This window comes from Polychytrium aggregatum (genome assembly GCF_025602895.1).
Source record: "Polychytrium aggregatum strain JEL109 chromosome Unknown BJ171scaffold_36, whole genome shotgun sequence".
NCBI lineage: Eukaryota > Fungi > Chytridiomycota > Chytridiomycetes > Polychytriales > Polychytrium > Polychytrium aggregatum.
Window position 1 is genome coordinate 375,159 of NW_026516238.1, and position 14,711 is coordinate 389,869.

The 14,711-nt window shown below is 58.7% G+C and overlaps 4 protein-coding genes across 4 annotated transcripts; 3 read left to right on the plus strand and 1 right to left on the minus strand.

Moving 5' to 3' along the window:
- Nucleotides 1-2,312: 2,312 nt before the first annotated feature.
- Nucleotides 2,313-5,638, minus strand: BJ171DRAFT_516841 (uncharacterized protein). Its single transcript, XM_053112071.1, has 8 exons — nucleotides 5,360-5,638; nucleotides 4,629-4,840; nucleotides 4,056-4,269; nucleotides 3,732-3,910; nucleotides 3,360-3,620; nucleotides 2,962-3,195; nucleotides 2,688-2,812; nucleotides 2,313-2,555 (listed from the first exon to the last, which is right to left on the minus strand). The coding sequence occupies exons 1-8, from the start codon at nucleotides 5,489-5,491 to the stop codon at nucleotides 2,398-2,400; spliced, it is 1,515 nt and encodes a 504-aa protein (XP_052963973.1). The 5' UTR covers nucleotides 5,492-5,638; the 3' UTR covers nucleotides 2,313-2,397.
- Nucleotides 5,639-6,026: 388 nt separating this feature from the next.
- On the plus strand, nucleotides 6,027-6,955 carry BJ171DRAFT_516842 (uncharacterized protein). The gene is made up of 2 exons (XM_053112072.1): nucleotides 6,027-6,475; nucleotides 6,656-6,955. The coding sequence occupies exons 1-2, from the start codon at nucleotides 6,233-6,235 to the stop codon at nucleotides 6,833-6,835; spliced, it is 423 nt and encodes a 140-aa protein (XP_052963974.1). The 5' UTR covers nucleotides 6,027-6,232; the 3' UTR covers nucleotides 6,836-6,955.
- Nucleotides 6,956-7,462: 507 nt separating this feature from the next.
- On the plus strand, nucleotides 7,463-8,074 carry BJ171DRAFT_584793 (uncharacterized protein; the record flags this gene model as incomplete). Its single annotated transcript, XM_053114327.1, has 2 exons — nucleotides 7,463-7,617; nucleotides 7,738-8,074. The coding sequence occupies 2 exons, from the start codon at nucleotides 7,463-7,465 to the stop codon at nucleotides 8,072-8,074; spliced, it is 492 nt and encodes a 163-aa protein (XP_052963975.1).
- Nucleotides 8,075-8,612: 538 nt separating this feature from the next.
- Nucleotides 8,613-14,628, plus strand: BJ171DRAFT_570138 (uncharacterized protein). Its single transcript, XM_053113613.1, has 5 exons — nucleotides 8,613-9,419; nucleotides 9,718-9,949; nucleotides 10,467-10,745; nucleotides 10,989-11,608; nucleotides 11,786-14,628. The coding sequence occupies exons 1-5, from the start codon at nucleotides 8,922-8,924 to the stop codon at nucleotides 14,345-14,347; spliced, it is 4,191 nt and encodes a 1,396-aa protein (XP_052963976.1). The 5' UTR covers nucleotides 8,613-8,921; the 3' UTR covers nucleotides 14,348-14,628.
- The last annotated feature ends 83 nt before the right edge of the window (nucleotides 14,629-14,711 follow it).

Here is a 14,711-nt window from a genome sequence, read left to right on the forward strand (position 1 = left end):
GAGGCGATGGAGGGCCCGGAAGTGGTCCTGGTCGTTGCTGTACCGAAACTCGTCCAGGACGTGGCCAAACTCGGGATAGAGGAACTCGAGATCGGCCTTGGGTGGAGTCTGCCCTGGTTTCTCGAAGAGCTCGAGACAGGCCTCGATGGCTTCGTGCTTATGCTTGTTGGCTGGGAAGACGGCAGCGCAGAAGCGGCGAAGGAGTCGCCAGTAGGCCAGGTCGAGGTGGGTGGTGCAGTTGGTAGCATAGGCATTGACAGCCAGTGTGAGAAGCTGACTGTGAGCACCATCAGGCAGACGAGGGGCCGGAGGCAGGTCTGCGTGTCGAGTGGTCTGGTAGTCGCGAAAGGAAGCGACCAGATGCTCGTTGTATTTCTTGGTATCCCTGGCCGTCGAGAGGGCACCGGCCTGGACGATCCTGAAGCATTGGCGGATGAATGCAGGGGTGGCCTTGGAGATGACGGGGACGGGAATATCCTGCTCGATGCACCGGAGGATATGTAGGTTGAGCAGCCTGGATGCCTCGAACTGGATCTGGGTCATGGCCTCGACGGTGGCCTGGATCTTGTCGCGGAGAGCGGGATTGAGACAACAGCCATCCATCGTCTGCTTGAAGCAGCTGAACTGAGGAGCGGATGACCTTCCATCCACGAGTGGGACGACAGAACTCTTGAGGGGCCGGTATTTGGGACACCTGTTGGTGTTGCTTCGCTGATGATCGGTGCCATCGCACTGGCGACATCGCTTGCCAGTACTCGAGGAAGTAGATGGACCAGGCTCGGTGGGATCGACATCCATTGGATCTGCAGAAGCAGTGGTGGTGAGCGACGGAGCAACAGACGACCAAGCATGCGTGGGGTCAGAATACGAACCAGAGACAGGCTCCGACTGTGACTTGGCTTTCTTGGGCCTGGGTGGCCGAGGCTGGCCATCACCGGTACCCTTGCGCTTCGGAGGCATGGGGACAGAGGATGCTGGATGCCTGCCAGTGGTACTGGTCAGAGCAGAGACTTTTTTTTATCGTACAATAGCGCGATGATCAGATCAAGGCGAGATGAGGGAAGAAAGCAGCAGGACGAAGGTGTGGCATTTATACCCGAGAGCAGGAGCCCGTCTTTGCGGGCTGGTTGGGAAGTGACCCTGTTCAAAAATCGCCGAGAGGTTCAAGCCAGGGATTTGAGCGTGAAAATGGCGGCGTGATTGGGGGACTAAACCCCAAATCGGTGGGGACTCAACCCCAAAGAAGTTCTCGATGGGATTGAAGTCGGGCGAGGCAGGTGGGGTGAAGATCACTGACCATCCTCGGCGCTCGATGCAGTCCAGGACAGCCCTTGTCTTGTGCATGCTCACATTGTCCATCACAATCACAGAGTCGTCTGGGAAGGTCGCTCGCTCAAAGAACTCGACCATCGAGTGTGTCTTGAATGATGTGGGGATGTACATACGATGCAGCACACCAGAGTGGTTGATGGCAAATGCAGCCGAGACAGACTTGTGTTTCATGTGATTGCGCTGGCGAAGCGGAGCACCCTTCGGCGAGTATCCGTAAAGAGGGAAAATGGATCTCCTGATCCCTGTCTCATCGACAAAAACGAATCGTCGTGGGTCGATGGAGCGGGCCTGGTCCCTGAACTGTGCCACTCGCTCATCCAGTCGCTTGGACTTGTAGAGGTGTGTTGCCCTCTTGTGTGAGAGACCTGCTCGCTGGATGGCAGTGTGGCAGAGTGAGAGTGATACTTTCCTCTGGAGGATGGACTCGAGCTTGCATCGCAACACAGGACCAGTCTGGAACGGGTCCTGTTCAATCAGGGTGCGAATGACTGGACATGCCTGCTCGAAGAAAGTGGATCTGCGAGCTGTGACTCGGTTGGCTTGCATCCTCGGTGCCATCGATGGATGGTGCTCTTGGATACACTGAATATGGAGGCGACCTTACGCAGGCTATGGATGAGGGCGTAGCATCGCAATGCGGCGGTGCGAAAGTCGGATGTGTGGCGAATGGTCATGGCCAGCGCGCGATAACATTGGGTAACAAAATATTCGATGAATGGTCAAAAACACGGGTGTCCCGTTTTTTATTGGATCGCCCGTAAATCGACGCTGCACCGAGTGCACACAGGTGTCTCGGGTCGTGTGCCCCGCAGATATGGCATTGGCCGAGTCCATCACAACAGCGCGAGCGCCATTCGACATCATTCAGCCAGATCGATCTGCGCCATTCAATCCACACAAGTCATCCGCGTGTTGAAGTGTCCCGTTTCAACATGGGTACGCAGCTATCCATGGTTGCCGGGCAAAGTGCTCGGCCGATTCCTGCACCACCGCCACTACTTTTCTCCAGGTTGCCCCTCCCGCCCTTCGTTCCCCTCCTCACAGCAACGGCATCCTCAACAGAAGCTACCACTTGAAGTCGAGAACATTCTCTCGCTGCTTCTTGTAGGGGCGGTACAGCGTGTAGAGGAAGGTCAAGACCACAAAGCCCAGCAGGATGAACGGCGAGGCGTCGTATCCATAGTGGATTCCGCGAAAGTAAGCGAGCTGAGATCCAAAGACGGCTGTGGAGGAGGGTTCAAGAGCGGTCAATATCCAGCGATTGGCCGTCAAGTCATCGTTCGGCCTTGAGCCGCCCCACCTCCGCCCTGGCGACACTGCATTCGCAATGCAATGGCAATGCAATTGTAACGCACCTGACACCGTCGTGTATCGTCCGTACTTGTCAAAGTTCTGGGAGCAAAACTGAGCGACCGAGAGCGAGCAGAGCAGCACGATGCCCGTGTTGAAGACCAGCGAGTTCATCATGGTCTCGCCAAAGCTGCACGGCAAATACGGATGGCCCGCGATTGGGGCTGTCAGCCAAGAGGGCTGGAACAGAACGCACCGACCGCTCCTCCAGCGAGCTGGAATGCCGTTCGTGCCAACAGCCGCTGGCCCTTTACTGCCCACACTCTGCTGGACACATACCGCAGTGGATGTATGGAGATGATGAGGATTCGCATGCCAAGCTTCTCGACGCCCTTGATGACACACACCAGGATGTAGAATGCAAAGACGGCATAGAAGCTTGTGCCGATAAATGGGATGGGCGACACGTTCTCGAGAAAGTCGTTCAGGAACGCTGAGATCGGCAGGGTGCCGAGGATCTTTGGAAGCTGGTAGATCGACACTTGAATGATCCACACGACCGAGAGGACGATGCTTTGAGCGTTTTGGATGTCGCACGGTCGAGGTCGGCCGAGAGGCATTCTGTTATTGCGAGGCAAAAGTCCCGACCAAGCACCGCTTGCTTCGAGCCCGGTTGCCCTCTTGCAAGCATTCGTGATTCGGATTACTGTTTGACCGCGCCCAGCACATCTGCTTACCTGATCAAGCCAGCGACCAGCTTCAGGATCTGAAGCAGCAGATTACCGCCTTGTCGCTTGTAGCAATCCTCGAGCCGTCGGTAGTGGTACTCGAGGATGAGAACATCCTTGCGGAACTCGTTTTCCTTGAGTCTGAGACGGCGCATCATGCGGTTCGATTTGCCATTGCGCGAGGCCTCCTTGAGCTCTTCCTGGAGCGTCTTTCCGGCCTCCATGAGGATCTGCGACTGCTCACCAATCATTTTCTTGCGCTCGGCGTATCTGGAAATGGGCGAGGGAGGTGAGCCTCCCCGGAGCAGGTCAGCCGATCCACACATTTCCCACCCGGCTCCGCCTCTCGTGCAGGCATTGCATCGGTTCTCTAAGGCTTACTCTGTGGCACTGATGTGCTTGGGGCGATAGACCCAGCCCATGATCAGGTCAAATGGGAAGGAGACGATGCCGACTCCTCCAAAGATCGAAAAGATGATCCATCCCACAAGCGACACCACCGCCACGATGTAGACAAAGGGAGAGATGCCGGCGTGGTACACCCCGGGCTGGGAAATGCACTGGATGGGCGCGATCGTCAAGCGCAAGCATCGGGGAGGTTTGTGAGCGAACACCAGCGAATCATGGAAGCTGTCGAGGTGCTCCCGCAGGGAGATGGGGGGCCGCATATGCAGACATACAATATGCATCGGATCTGCGTCGTACCGTCGTGGCCGTGCAGAGATTCCTCATGTAGTCCGGGACCGAGCCTGGGATCTGGCCGGTGGTGTCGAACGGAGTAAGTGTGCCCGTAACTCGCACGGCCGGAACATCGGCGATGCCGGGAATGAACCAGTACATGACAAATATGATGGCCGCGATGAAGATCAGCGTCGGGAGGAGCCATTTGAGGGCATAGCCGAGCTGAGAGTTGGAGGAGCTGGAAGCATGGAGCGGAGCAACATGCGCATCAGTACGGAGCCCAATCACAGAGGAGACGAAGCCGAGCATGAGCGACAGTTTTGCGCAGGGAATCAGCCCGAAGCCACAGAGCGGGCCGGTGACGGCATGGCCACCTAAAGTGTCGGTCATCTGCACATACGATCAATAGCATACATCCGTCCCTTTGGCTATCGTTCTACAAATCTCAGTGGTGCGAGCGACATTCAGCTGCACTGCAACGAGATATGCCCACGTCGCGACGGGCTCATCTAGGTGCTTCGCGACCAGCATCACACCTGCAAGTCCGCCGTGAGTGACTGGACCGGCACGAGGGTCTCTGCAGACGGAAATGCACACCTTTTTTCATCCGACTCGTCACTGTCATCGACTCCTTCATAAAAGTAGACCGTGAACGGCACGGCGACGAGCACGATCGCCACCGAAGTGATGTAGAATCCGCTCGCAATCGGGCCCATGGGGATTCCTGTGGTTGTGAACTCGCCGCTTTGGTTCCCGACATCGAATGGCAGCAGAAACAGGTTGTAGGCCGAGAGCGATATCCCGAGAATCTGGCGATAGTGGAAGTGGAAGTGGCGGTGCGGCATTGGGGGAAATCGAGCCCACCGGTTAGTTCAAGCGGACGGGCTGAGTGGTGATGCTCGGTAGCCCAAGGCCCTGATCGCTTGGGAATCGAATCCGACTGTTGAGATCGATCGGCCGATTCAAGCGCCACGAGCCATCGCCAACCACAACAAAAGGAGGTCAAAGATCTGGCTCGATTTGACCAGCACAATATGTCGAGAATGGCACAGTCGCGTCCGAGGCTGGCGGTTGCGAAAGCTCCATGTCCGGCTCGCTCATATTGCCGCTGCTGAATCGATTCTGGATGGCCTGTGGTTGTGGCTGATGCGCGTCGACACGATTCCCACGACCGGCGACGATTCTACCACGACCGGAGATTGGGTCTGCGCGGAGGCAGCGAAGCCCGGTCCGACCCACGGAATACCGAGCCTAAAGTGTTCGGGCAGAGCACCAAAGCGCTAGATTGCCCGAATCGGCGGTGCTGCTCCCTTGCAACAGACATTTACCACGACGACTTTTGGAAACCAGGCTGTCCATTTGTCCTCGGGGTGCTGGAAGTAGACCAGGAAGTAGAAGGCCCCCACGAGGACGAGGAGTGCAAATATGACCGAGGTCAGGATAAGGGCAATGTCTGCCATGGCCGTCGGTGGTGGTGCAGAGGTGCCGAGGCCAGGAAATGCGCGAGAGAAGAAGGCTGGGAGGCGAGGCTGTCGGTCAGAGGAGGAACAGGACGGCCGCGGCGATGATCCTTGGTGAGGTCGGGCACAATCAGACGGGCGAGAAAGAGGGAGTGAGCGAGCGAGAGAACAACGAGGGCGAGCGATTCCCCCTCGCTCGTGAAGGCGCTGGCCCTGCTGGCTTCATTTGATCCCAAGCACACAGAATGGCATGGCCCGCCAGAGGCAGCATGATCGGCAGGGACATAGAGTCGAGTGGTGCCGGGGCGCATCTTGCGTGTTTGGTCGCCTGCGATGAGTGGCCGTGCCAGAAGTAGTTATCAGATGGAATCTCAGATGGATGTCGGGTGGGATGTCGGGTGGGATGTCGGGTGGGATGTCGGGTGGGATGTCGGGTGGGATGTCGGGTGGGATGTCGGGTGGGACCTCAGATGGAATATGCAAGAGTCATGCCATGTCCAGCGAGCATGGGTGCTTGCCAATACATTGCCGGCGCCAGGTGACTATCCCGCCCGGCAAACGAGCCGCAGGCGAGGCCGCCGAGGACGCTCTCGCTCTTGCTCTCTGCGTTTTTTTGCACGGCCAGCGTCAAGATCCAGTCCAGATCAAGCTTTGGTCCCGCAAGCTGCACCCGAGGCATCTCGCAAGTCCCCACATCCCACCCTACTCGGAGCACCGGACACACTCGGATCCGTCGCAGACATGTCTTCAGCCCATCTCCGGAGCCAAACGCTGTCGCTGTACAGATCGCTCCTGCGGTCGATCAAGCAGTGGCCTCCACAGAGCCGAGCGCACCGATTAGAAGTGCAAGCCCCGCAATGGCTACGGGAGGAGTTTACGGCCAACAGCGAGCTCTCCGAGGGCGAGTGGCAGGCCAAGCTGGCAGAAGGACAGAAGGAGCTCGAGTCGCTCCAAGCACTGGTCGGGGACAAGGTTGAGGCTCAGGTGAGTCGTTGTTGGGAGAGGGTTCGTCAGCACGAACACATCCGCAAGCGGTGCTGGGGAGTTATGGCCGGACGACAGCACCTGTCGTTGAGGAGCCGGGGCAATGGCCTGCCCAAGGAGGCGTATGGAATGCTGATGCCAACTCTTCCGTGCTGGGCGGGCGCTGCAAATCGCCCACAGTACCCGTTTTCGGATTCGAGCCGGATCATCGCCTTCATGCCTTCGAAGAAGATGTTCAGTCTGCTGGATACAGAGGCCCAGGAGCAGCTCAAGCCCGAGAATGTGTCGACATTCAAGTTCCTGGGTGCATACATTGCCACAAAGTACAAGATTGGAATGTCGCCGCCGAACCAGCAATAAACGGCTCGGTCGCAGCGGGCCATTGACGAGACACCTTGACTGGTCCCGGTGCTGCATGATGTCGGCAGGATGGACTTGTGGTGCCGGGGGAGCTGTGGCAACGAGCAAATATGCGCTGATGCGAGCATGTGGACATGCAACCTGCCCACAGACATGGATATGCCGGACTGCGTTCAGCCGGTATCGCACCAAGTTCATGGCCATCCTATATCGGCTGAACAGAGTCGGCGGGATCTGGCGCTCGATATGCCACCTTGGCGGGTGCAGAAGCTTCGCGGCATCTTGCGGCTGTTCGTCGCCGTCAATGCCGCATGTCGGCGCTCTGCCAGTTGCCATCAAGGTTTCATCGCCTTCCGCGGGAAACTCTGCTGCGAGTCGAGGGATTCGGCTTGGCAACAGTGGTCCCTGGCACTTGCATGAGGCCAAAGAGCGGCGCGCGCGGGCTCAAGCCTGAGGCCGGGCCGGCATCGGTCAAGCACCAGCAAAGGTTGATATGAAGACAGAATCCCTCGAGATGACCTTGAAGCTCTCCACCATCGCTACAACCCCGGGCAGTTCCGCAGTTCTGCAAGATCTAGCCTGGCACCGATCCGTTCTGCTGTATCATCCGTACGAGTGGCTGTGATTATGACCAAGTTGATCGTTGGACTGGGAGCTCTGCTTGCATCGCTGGTGCTGGCGACAGCCCTGCCGAATGGCTCGCCGGTTTGCACAATCACGAACGGCGGCCAGGAAATTGCCCGGGGCATGAGAGCCGCCATCCAGAGCTCATCGGCATTCAGGTGAGTGAGATATCTCTGGATCGACTGCTGCACTGTGGCATTTGGACATCACTTTGCCGCTCTCCGGTGGGCAGTCCCGAGACGATGCTGACCAGGTCTTGCAATGGTGTGCTGCAACAGCCTTGCGATTGCGGCTGGCCCTGAAGCTGGTCGGCTCAGCGTCACCGTCGAGGGCCCTGCCAACAGTATCTTCAACGGCATCCTGCTGTATGCCGTCAGCAGCGCTCAGACCGAGATTGGCACATGGGGCCCGTTCGACAACCGCTTTCACACGGTGCCCGGGTGCCCGTCGTCGCTAACCCACAGCTCGCCGCAGTTCAAGCAACCTCCGATAACATTTGGGTGGACGGCGCCCGCAGGATACCACGGCAGCGTCACCTTTGAGTGGGCGCTGGTGATGGACAACACGACGGGAATCTTCCTGGAAGTGCCCTCCGAGACGGTGGTGTCGCTGTAGATGGGTGCGTCTGTAGAGGAATGTATCTGTGGATGAGTGCATCTGCAGGACTGCCGCCACGAATGCGATACTTGCTGCCAAGGACATGTCTCTGTGGCCATGAATGTGCATGGTGTTGGATGCGCCCTTGCGGTTTCTTCGCCAGCCAATACAAGATTGCGTTGTTACCGCCGTGCGACAGGACAACGGATTGGAGCGGATGCAGGACCAAGAGAAGCGACGCTATTTATAGACCCACACCTGAACATCTGAACATCTGAACATCCGAACATCGACACTATGAACATTTGAACATCTATACATCACCCATCATCCCATCCATCCGCTCACCCATCCATCCGCTCACCCATCATTCGCTCATCCACCATCCGCTCATCCATCGTTCGCTCATCCATCGTTCGCTCTTCTCGCCGCGGCCGCGCTCGTTGCACAGGCCGCGACGTCGCCGTGGCCCTCCTGGCACCGACAACACGTTCCCAAAAAAGCCCTCCTTTCCCTTTCGCTGCCTTTTGCGAGCCCTCGCCTTGTGGCCCCCCACCCGCCCTGCCCCAGGATCGCTCTCGCCGTCGTCGCCGTCGTCGTCGCCGTCGTTCGTCTGCGGGCTCATCTTTCTCTTCTTCCTCCTCCTGCCCTCGCTCCGTGCTTGCCCTCCGTCGTCTGGCCCTGGGTCTCTCGAGCACTCTCCAATCGCCGGCAAGCCCCGACTCATCCCCTGGGCTCCTCTGCCTGCCTGCCTCACCACTGACCCCGGCCACAGCTGCTTCTCCAGCCGCAACAGCAACGCCCACCACAGCAACCACAGCGGCCCGAGCTCCAGCCGATCCCGGTTGCCACCACATCCATCGCCATGTTGTCGTCGTTTATGCGAAATAGCAAACAATCGTCTGCTTCCTCGTCCACCGACGCACCAGCCCCCCCTTCGGCCTCCTCGACCACTCCCCCGGCGCTTTCGCCCCAGACCAAGCCGCTGGCCTCGCCATCGCCATCGCATCTCCAGCGCAGCATGAGCAAGCAGAGCAACCGCAACTCGGTCATCCAGTACGCCACCGAGGCCATGTTGTCGCAGATCCAGCTCTACAGCAACTCCGGCCCGAATCAGACTCCGTCTGGCCCCGTCAATCTGCGCATCCGTGTCGCTACCAGCATGGGCACTCTTCTGATCCCCTGCAAGGAGGGCTCCACCGTCGGCTGGCTCCTGGCGGAAGCCCACGACCGGCTCACTCGCCTTGAGGAGACCATGGGCAACCTCACGGGGGCCATCACCCCGTTCACCATCGCCCGCACCAGCGACGGCGACATGATCGACCTCGACGACATCATTTCCGACATCCTGCGTTCTGGAGAGGTACGCTTGCATCCCCTGAACCGACGCCTGGCTCGTCCCTGCTCGTCCCTGCTCGTCCCTGCTCGTCCCTGCTCGGTCCCTGGGTTCGCTTCATCCGTTGTGGCTGTTGGCCGGGAGCCGATTGCTTTCAGCCGAGCAGCTTGGACTCCTCCGACTGGCAGTGTCCATACAATTCGCTTGTTGTGTGCACCGACATCACTCGGCACTCCTGTTGCCTCGCTTGCTTCCAGTTAGCTCACTCGCCTCCTGCTTGTCCTTCCCCTGCTTTCCTGCTGATGGACTCGATACCGTCCCCCAGACTGTCATCGCCCTGACCCATCCCGAAGCCCACCGCATCTCGAGACCCATCCACGACACCTTCAATGTCATGCCAAAGTCCATTCGCGACCCTCGAACCAGCTACAACAGCCTGCTCGGGGACATGGAGGTCGACAACAAGTCCCTCTCCGACAATCCGATTTTCCTCGAACCCCCTTCGGGATTGACCAACCGCCGCTCGTCCCCCTACCACGAGGCTGGCGGTGCTCGAGGTAAACGAAGAGTCATGCTCTGATCTCCCAGCTTCCTCCCTCGTCTCCCTGTCTCCCTTGCCTTTCCGCTGTACATTTCCTTTCCTTTGCCCATCGCCTTGTATTCCTTGCGCATTTTGGTTTCCTGAATTCGCTGGCTGCGGAGTCGGACCGGTCTGTTCCTCGGCTGTTTCTGTCGCTGGTACTTTCACCTCTGCTCTTTGTGCCTCGATCCAACTTTCATCCGATGTAGCCCGAGGCCCTTAGTCTTTGCAGTGTCTACCTTTTTCCTTCCCTTCCCTTTCCTTTCCTTCCCTTCCCGCCACCTCTTCTCCCTCTTTTCGCAATCCAAGCTATCGTGCCAAGCAAACTAGGTACTCACCGGTCTCTCTTTCTATCCTTCCCCCGTCCCCTGCCGCCCTCTCCTTTTACCTTCCTCCCCCGTTTCTTTTTTTGCCAACCACCCTCCACTCTCCGTCCAATCCAACCCTCCACCCGACGAAACCCTTAATAAAACCCTGTATGCCCCCCTCCGAAGACCTGTTGTCCCCGCGATCTGTGACGTCGTTCCAACAACCCCTGCACTCGAGCCACCACAATTCAATCAACATCCTCCCCAGCAACGTCTCCGATCTGGTCTTTATCAGCTACAGCCACGATAACAGGTTCTCCTCGGGGCCTGCCGGCACCGCCGTGGTCGACCCCAAGTCGGTTTCGGATCTCCTCAAGATGTACGGTTTCAACGTCTGGTTTGATCTTGATTATGACCCACACGGAAAGATCACCACTGATCAGGCCGAGATCGCCCTGGGTGCTGGTAAGTGGCGATGACAGGCGAGACCGGTGTTTGGCTCGGTCGGTGGTTTGGCAAGCCGAGGCGAGGGCTCCTCCGTCCGGCAATCTGTGAGCAATACGCGAGTATTCTTGCAGTGCTGGTGGCCACTGTGGAGAGTCGGCGACACATATCGTTGGTGCACGGCCGTCACTCAGTGTGGTTCTTATGATTCTCACTACAACATCCATCCATCCATCCATCCGCCATCCCTTCTCGATACTACAGCCGTTCTGGTCTTGGCTCTGCTGACGCCCGAGTACTCAATGAACGATTCTTGCCTCACCCACATGGACATCATCGACCGCAACCGCCTCCCGTTCATCAACATTCTGATTTCGCATCCCAACGCCTACTTTGAGGACAATCCCGTGCTCGAGAACCTCCTGGATGGCACCACCAACATCCACATCGGCGGCGGCCTCACCCCCGCCAAGATCGAGCACATCATCCTTGAGGTCTCCAAGTACGCAAAGTCGTCCTCGGTCGTGGTCAACTCGCGTGACGACATTGTCTTTGACTTTCCCGGCCGCAACGCCGCCAGTCTCGACGATATCCGCGAGGGCGATTTGGTCGAGGTACTCGACACTGTCCCGCTGCCGATCCAGGGCGACGGCCAGATCGTCGAGGGCCACAAGCAGGCTGTCGGCTGGGTCCTCGGCCGCATCGAGCAGTTTGAGAACGATGGCTTTCTCGCTGTGCAGATGTACTCGGGCAGCAACATCGACGTGGATTTTGCCCGCATGCGGCCGTGTCTCGAACCGCAGCTGGTCATCCCGGTCTGCAAGGAAGGCGACGAGGTCGAGGTGCGCGTGGTCTACGCCAACGAAAGCTATGTCTGGTGGCCAGTAAGTGTCCCTCTGCGCCTGTGTGCTTGACTCTGCCGACCTTTGGTATCTGCAGATGTCGCCATGATCAGCAGCGCTCTTCCTGGCATTTGATGGATGGGAGGGAGGTATATCCAGATGAGGTTCAAACTGCACCGCAACTCTGACACCCACTCCCGCTTCCGCTCTTCATCCCAGGGTCATGTCATGAGCGTCGACGAGGATACGCTCTTGGTCGAAATCCAATCCTTTGACGGCACTGAGCGAAGCGCCATCGTCGCCAGCTACGCTCAGATCCGCACTGCCTATGCCGAGGAAGCAAAATACCAGACGTTCATTCGCATGCTGCACACCCAAGGCAGCACGGGCCGCCCTGATTCGAGCTTCAAGCCGCGCGCCTCTGAGCCTGCACCCTCCCCTCGCGTCCTGGAGGCTGTGCGATCACCTCGCCCTTCGGCCACTCCCTCCCGGGAGCGCCACGGTTGGGAGAGTGACGATGACGAAGCCACCCCTCAATACTCGCCCCACAATCTTTCCCGCCGCCTCAACTCTCTCGAAGCGCGACAGTCGTCTACCCGAGGCCAGGACGAGGCCAACGACTTTAACATCAACGACTACGCCGAGGATGGCCAGCAGGAGCTTGAAGATGAGCTCGCCGAAATCCAGCGCATCGAGGCCGAGCGCCAACGGAACGAACAAGAGGAGCTTGAGGCCGTCAATGCCATGCGCCGCCAGCGCGAAGAGCAAGAGGCCGCCCGTCTTGAACAAGAGCGTCTTGAACAAGAGCGCCTTGAGCAAGAGCGTCTCGAAGAAGAGCGTCTTGAAGAAGAGCGTCTTGAACGCCAGCGCCTCGAAGACGAGCGTCTCGAATGGGAACGCCAAGAGTTCCAACGCCGCGAGCAGGAGCGCCTGGAGCGCGAGCTTGAAGAGATGGAACGCCTCGAAGCCGAACGCCTCGAAGAAGAACGCCTGGAGAAGCAGCGCCGCGAGCAAGAGGAACTTGAGCGCGAGCTCGAGGAGATGACCCGGTTCGAGGCTGAGCGCCAGGAGCGACATCGACGAGAGCAAGAGCGACTCGAAGCCTTGCGACGCGAAGAAGAGCGACGCGACGCCGAACGAATCGAGCAAGAACGCCTCGAGCGTCTTGAAGAAGAACGCCGCGAGCAGGAGCGCCGTGAGCATGAACGTCGCGAACAGGAGCGTCTTGAACAAGAGCTGTTCGAGATGGAGCGCCTTGAGAACGAACGCCGCGAACGCGAACGTATTGAACTCGAGCGACTCGAACAAGAACGGCTCGAGCAAGAACTCCTCGAGATGGAACGCCTCGAGGACGAACGTCGTGAGCGCGAGCGTATTGAACTCGAACGCCGTGAACAGGAGCGACTCGAACAAGAGCGACTCGAACAAGAACGACTTGAGCAGGAGCGTCTTGAGCAGGAGCAGCTTGAACAGCAGCGGCTCGAACAAGAACGACTTGAGGAAGAGCTTCGAGAGCGTGAGCGCCTAGAAGCCGAACGCCTCGAAGCCGAACGAATCGAGCAAGAGCGCCTCGAAGCAGAGCTCAGAGAACAAGAGCGTCTCGAACAAGAACGCCTTGAACAACAGCGTCATGAACAAGAGCGCCTCGAGTATGAGCGTATCGAGCGAGAACGCCGTGAACAGGAGCGTCTCGAGCAAGAGCGACTCGAACAAGAGCGGCTCGAACAAGAACTCCTCGAGATGGAACGCCTCGAGAACGAACGCCGCGAACGCGAACGCATTGAACTCGAGCGACTCGAACAAGAACGGCTCGAGCAAGAACTCCTCGAGATGGAACGCCTCGAGGACGAACGTCGTGAGCGCGAGCGCATTGAACTCGAACGCCGTGAACAGGAGCGACTCGAACAAGAGCGACTCGAACAAGAACGACTTGAGCAGGAGCGTCTTGAGCAGGAGCAGCTTGAACAGCAGCGCCTTGAGCAAGAGCGTCTTGAGCAGGAGCGTCTCGAACAAGAACGACGGCAATACGAGCAACGCGAAGAGCCTCGCAGAGAACGTCGCCGACACGACGAGCCCCGCCAGCGCCATGTGGACGCCGAGTACTCACGCACGCCCGTTCGACGCCAGGAGCCTGCTCGTTCAACCGATGCTGATGACCTCGAGGAGCTGCTGCGCGAACAAATGTCTCCTTCGCAGAACTACGATGCCCTACTATCTCCACGCTCTGCCAAGAGCCGTGTCGCCCCGGAAGAATTTGATTTCGAAAAGGAGCTCGAGAGCCTGCAGCAGGAGGAGCAAGAGCTGAACAAGGCCACCAGCAACAGCACCCGCCGCGTCAACGGCGCCCGAGCCCAACCCCGGTTTGTCCAGCGAACCGCCGCTCCTGATCCATCTGCTGCCGGACAAGGCGAGTCTGAGGCCATGCCCTTCCGTGTGCGCCGTGAAGACGAGCCCAGGGCCGCCCGGGTGGTCCGCACCACCGTGCGCGAGCGTGCAGCAGCGCTGGATACCCAGCGAGGTGCCCGCACGGACCGCGCCCGGGAACCGCGTGTGTTATCGCCGCGAGCCGAACAGCCTGCAAGCCAGGGCGACGACGGTGGATACGCTGGGGCAGATCAAAGCTATCCCGCCGCCAACCAGCTCCTTTCGCCGCGGTCACGCAACATTGCCCCGCAAGACTACGAGCAGGGCGAGCGACCAGTCCCTGCGGAGCGTCGCCCCGTTCAGATAACCCGCGTGCGAAGAGCTGAGCACACAACGGCAACGGGCGAGTTCCGATAGCGATAAACGAAACCCCCGGCATTCCTGAATACCGAGCCCTCAGCCATCCGGGGCAGTCACTGGAACTGGTCCTCTGGTCTGGTAGCCAAACCAATGTATGCAGTGCTGAGCGGACCGGATGCTGCGAGCACCTTGATGGCTGTGCGCACACTACACGACTCAAACCGACATCCGCACCTGTCCTCGGAGTCGCATCGGCCCATATGTCCAGTGTCGGTCCTTTTCATGTCTTGGGAACCCCAAATATCGATACAGAATACAATACGCAGTACATGTCATAACCCGAAACACAGCTGCGAGGAGTCGGTGCGGCCTGGGTCCGCAGTCGCGATGCATCACCGCTCCCCGGACAAGGTCATGAGGG

What these genes read in the sequence shown, in the direction of transcription:
- BJ171DRAFT_516841 (XM_053112071.1), bottom strand. Translation starts at nt 5,491, where the DNA reads ATGGCAGACATTGCCCTTATCCTGACCTCGGTCATATTTGCACTCCTC. An exon ending in ATCTCTGCACGGCCACGACG is followed by an intron (nt 3,911 to 4,055) that starts GTACGACGCAGA and finishes GCGCCCATCCAG; the next exon opens with TGCATTTCCCAGCCCGGGGT. An exon ending in AAGCACATCAGTGCCACAGA is followed by an intron (nt 3,621 to 3,731) that starts GTAAGCCTTAGA and finishes GCCCATTTCCAG; the next exon opens with ATACGCCGAGCGCAAGAAAA.
- BJ171DRAFT_516842 (XM_053112072.1), top strand. Translation starts at nt 6,233, where the DNA reads ATGTCTTCAGCCCATCTCCGGAGCCAAACGCTGTCGCTGTACAGATCG. An exon ending in GGGACAAGGTTGAGGCTCAG is followed by an intron (nt 6,476 to 6,655) that starts GTGAGTCGTTGT and finishes AATCGCCCACAG; the next exon opens with TACCCGTTTTCGGATTCGAG.
- BJ171DRAFT_570138 (XM_053113613.1), top strand. Translation starts at nt 8,922, where the DNA reads ATGTTGTCGTCGTTTATGCGAAATAGCAAACAATCGTCTGCTTCCTCG. An exon ending in ACATCCTGCGTTCTGGAGAG is followed by an intron (nt 9,420 to 9,717) that starts GTACGCTTGCAT and finishes ACCGTCCCCCAG; the next exon opens with ACTGTCATCGCCCTGACCCA. An exon ending in CGAGATCGCCCTGGGTGCTG is followed by an intron (nt 10,746 to 10,988) that starts GTAAGTGGCGAT and finishes TCGATACTACAG; the next exon opens with CCGTTCTGGTCTTGGCTCTG.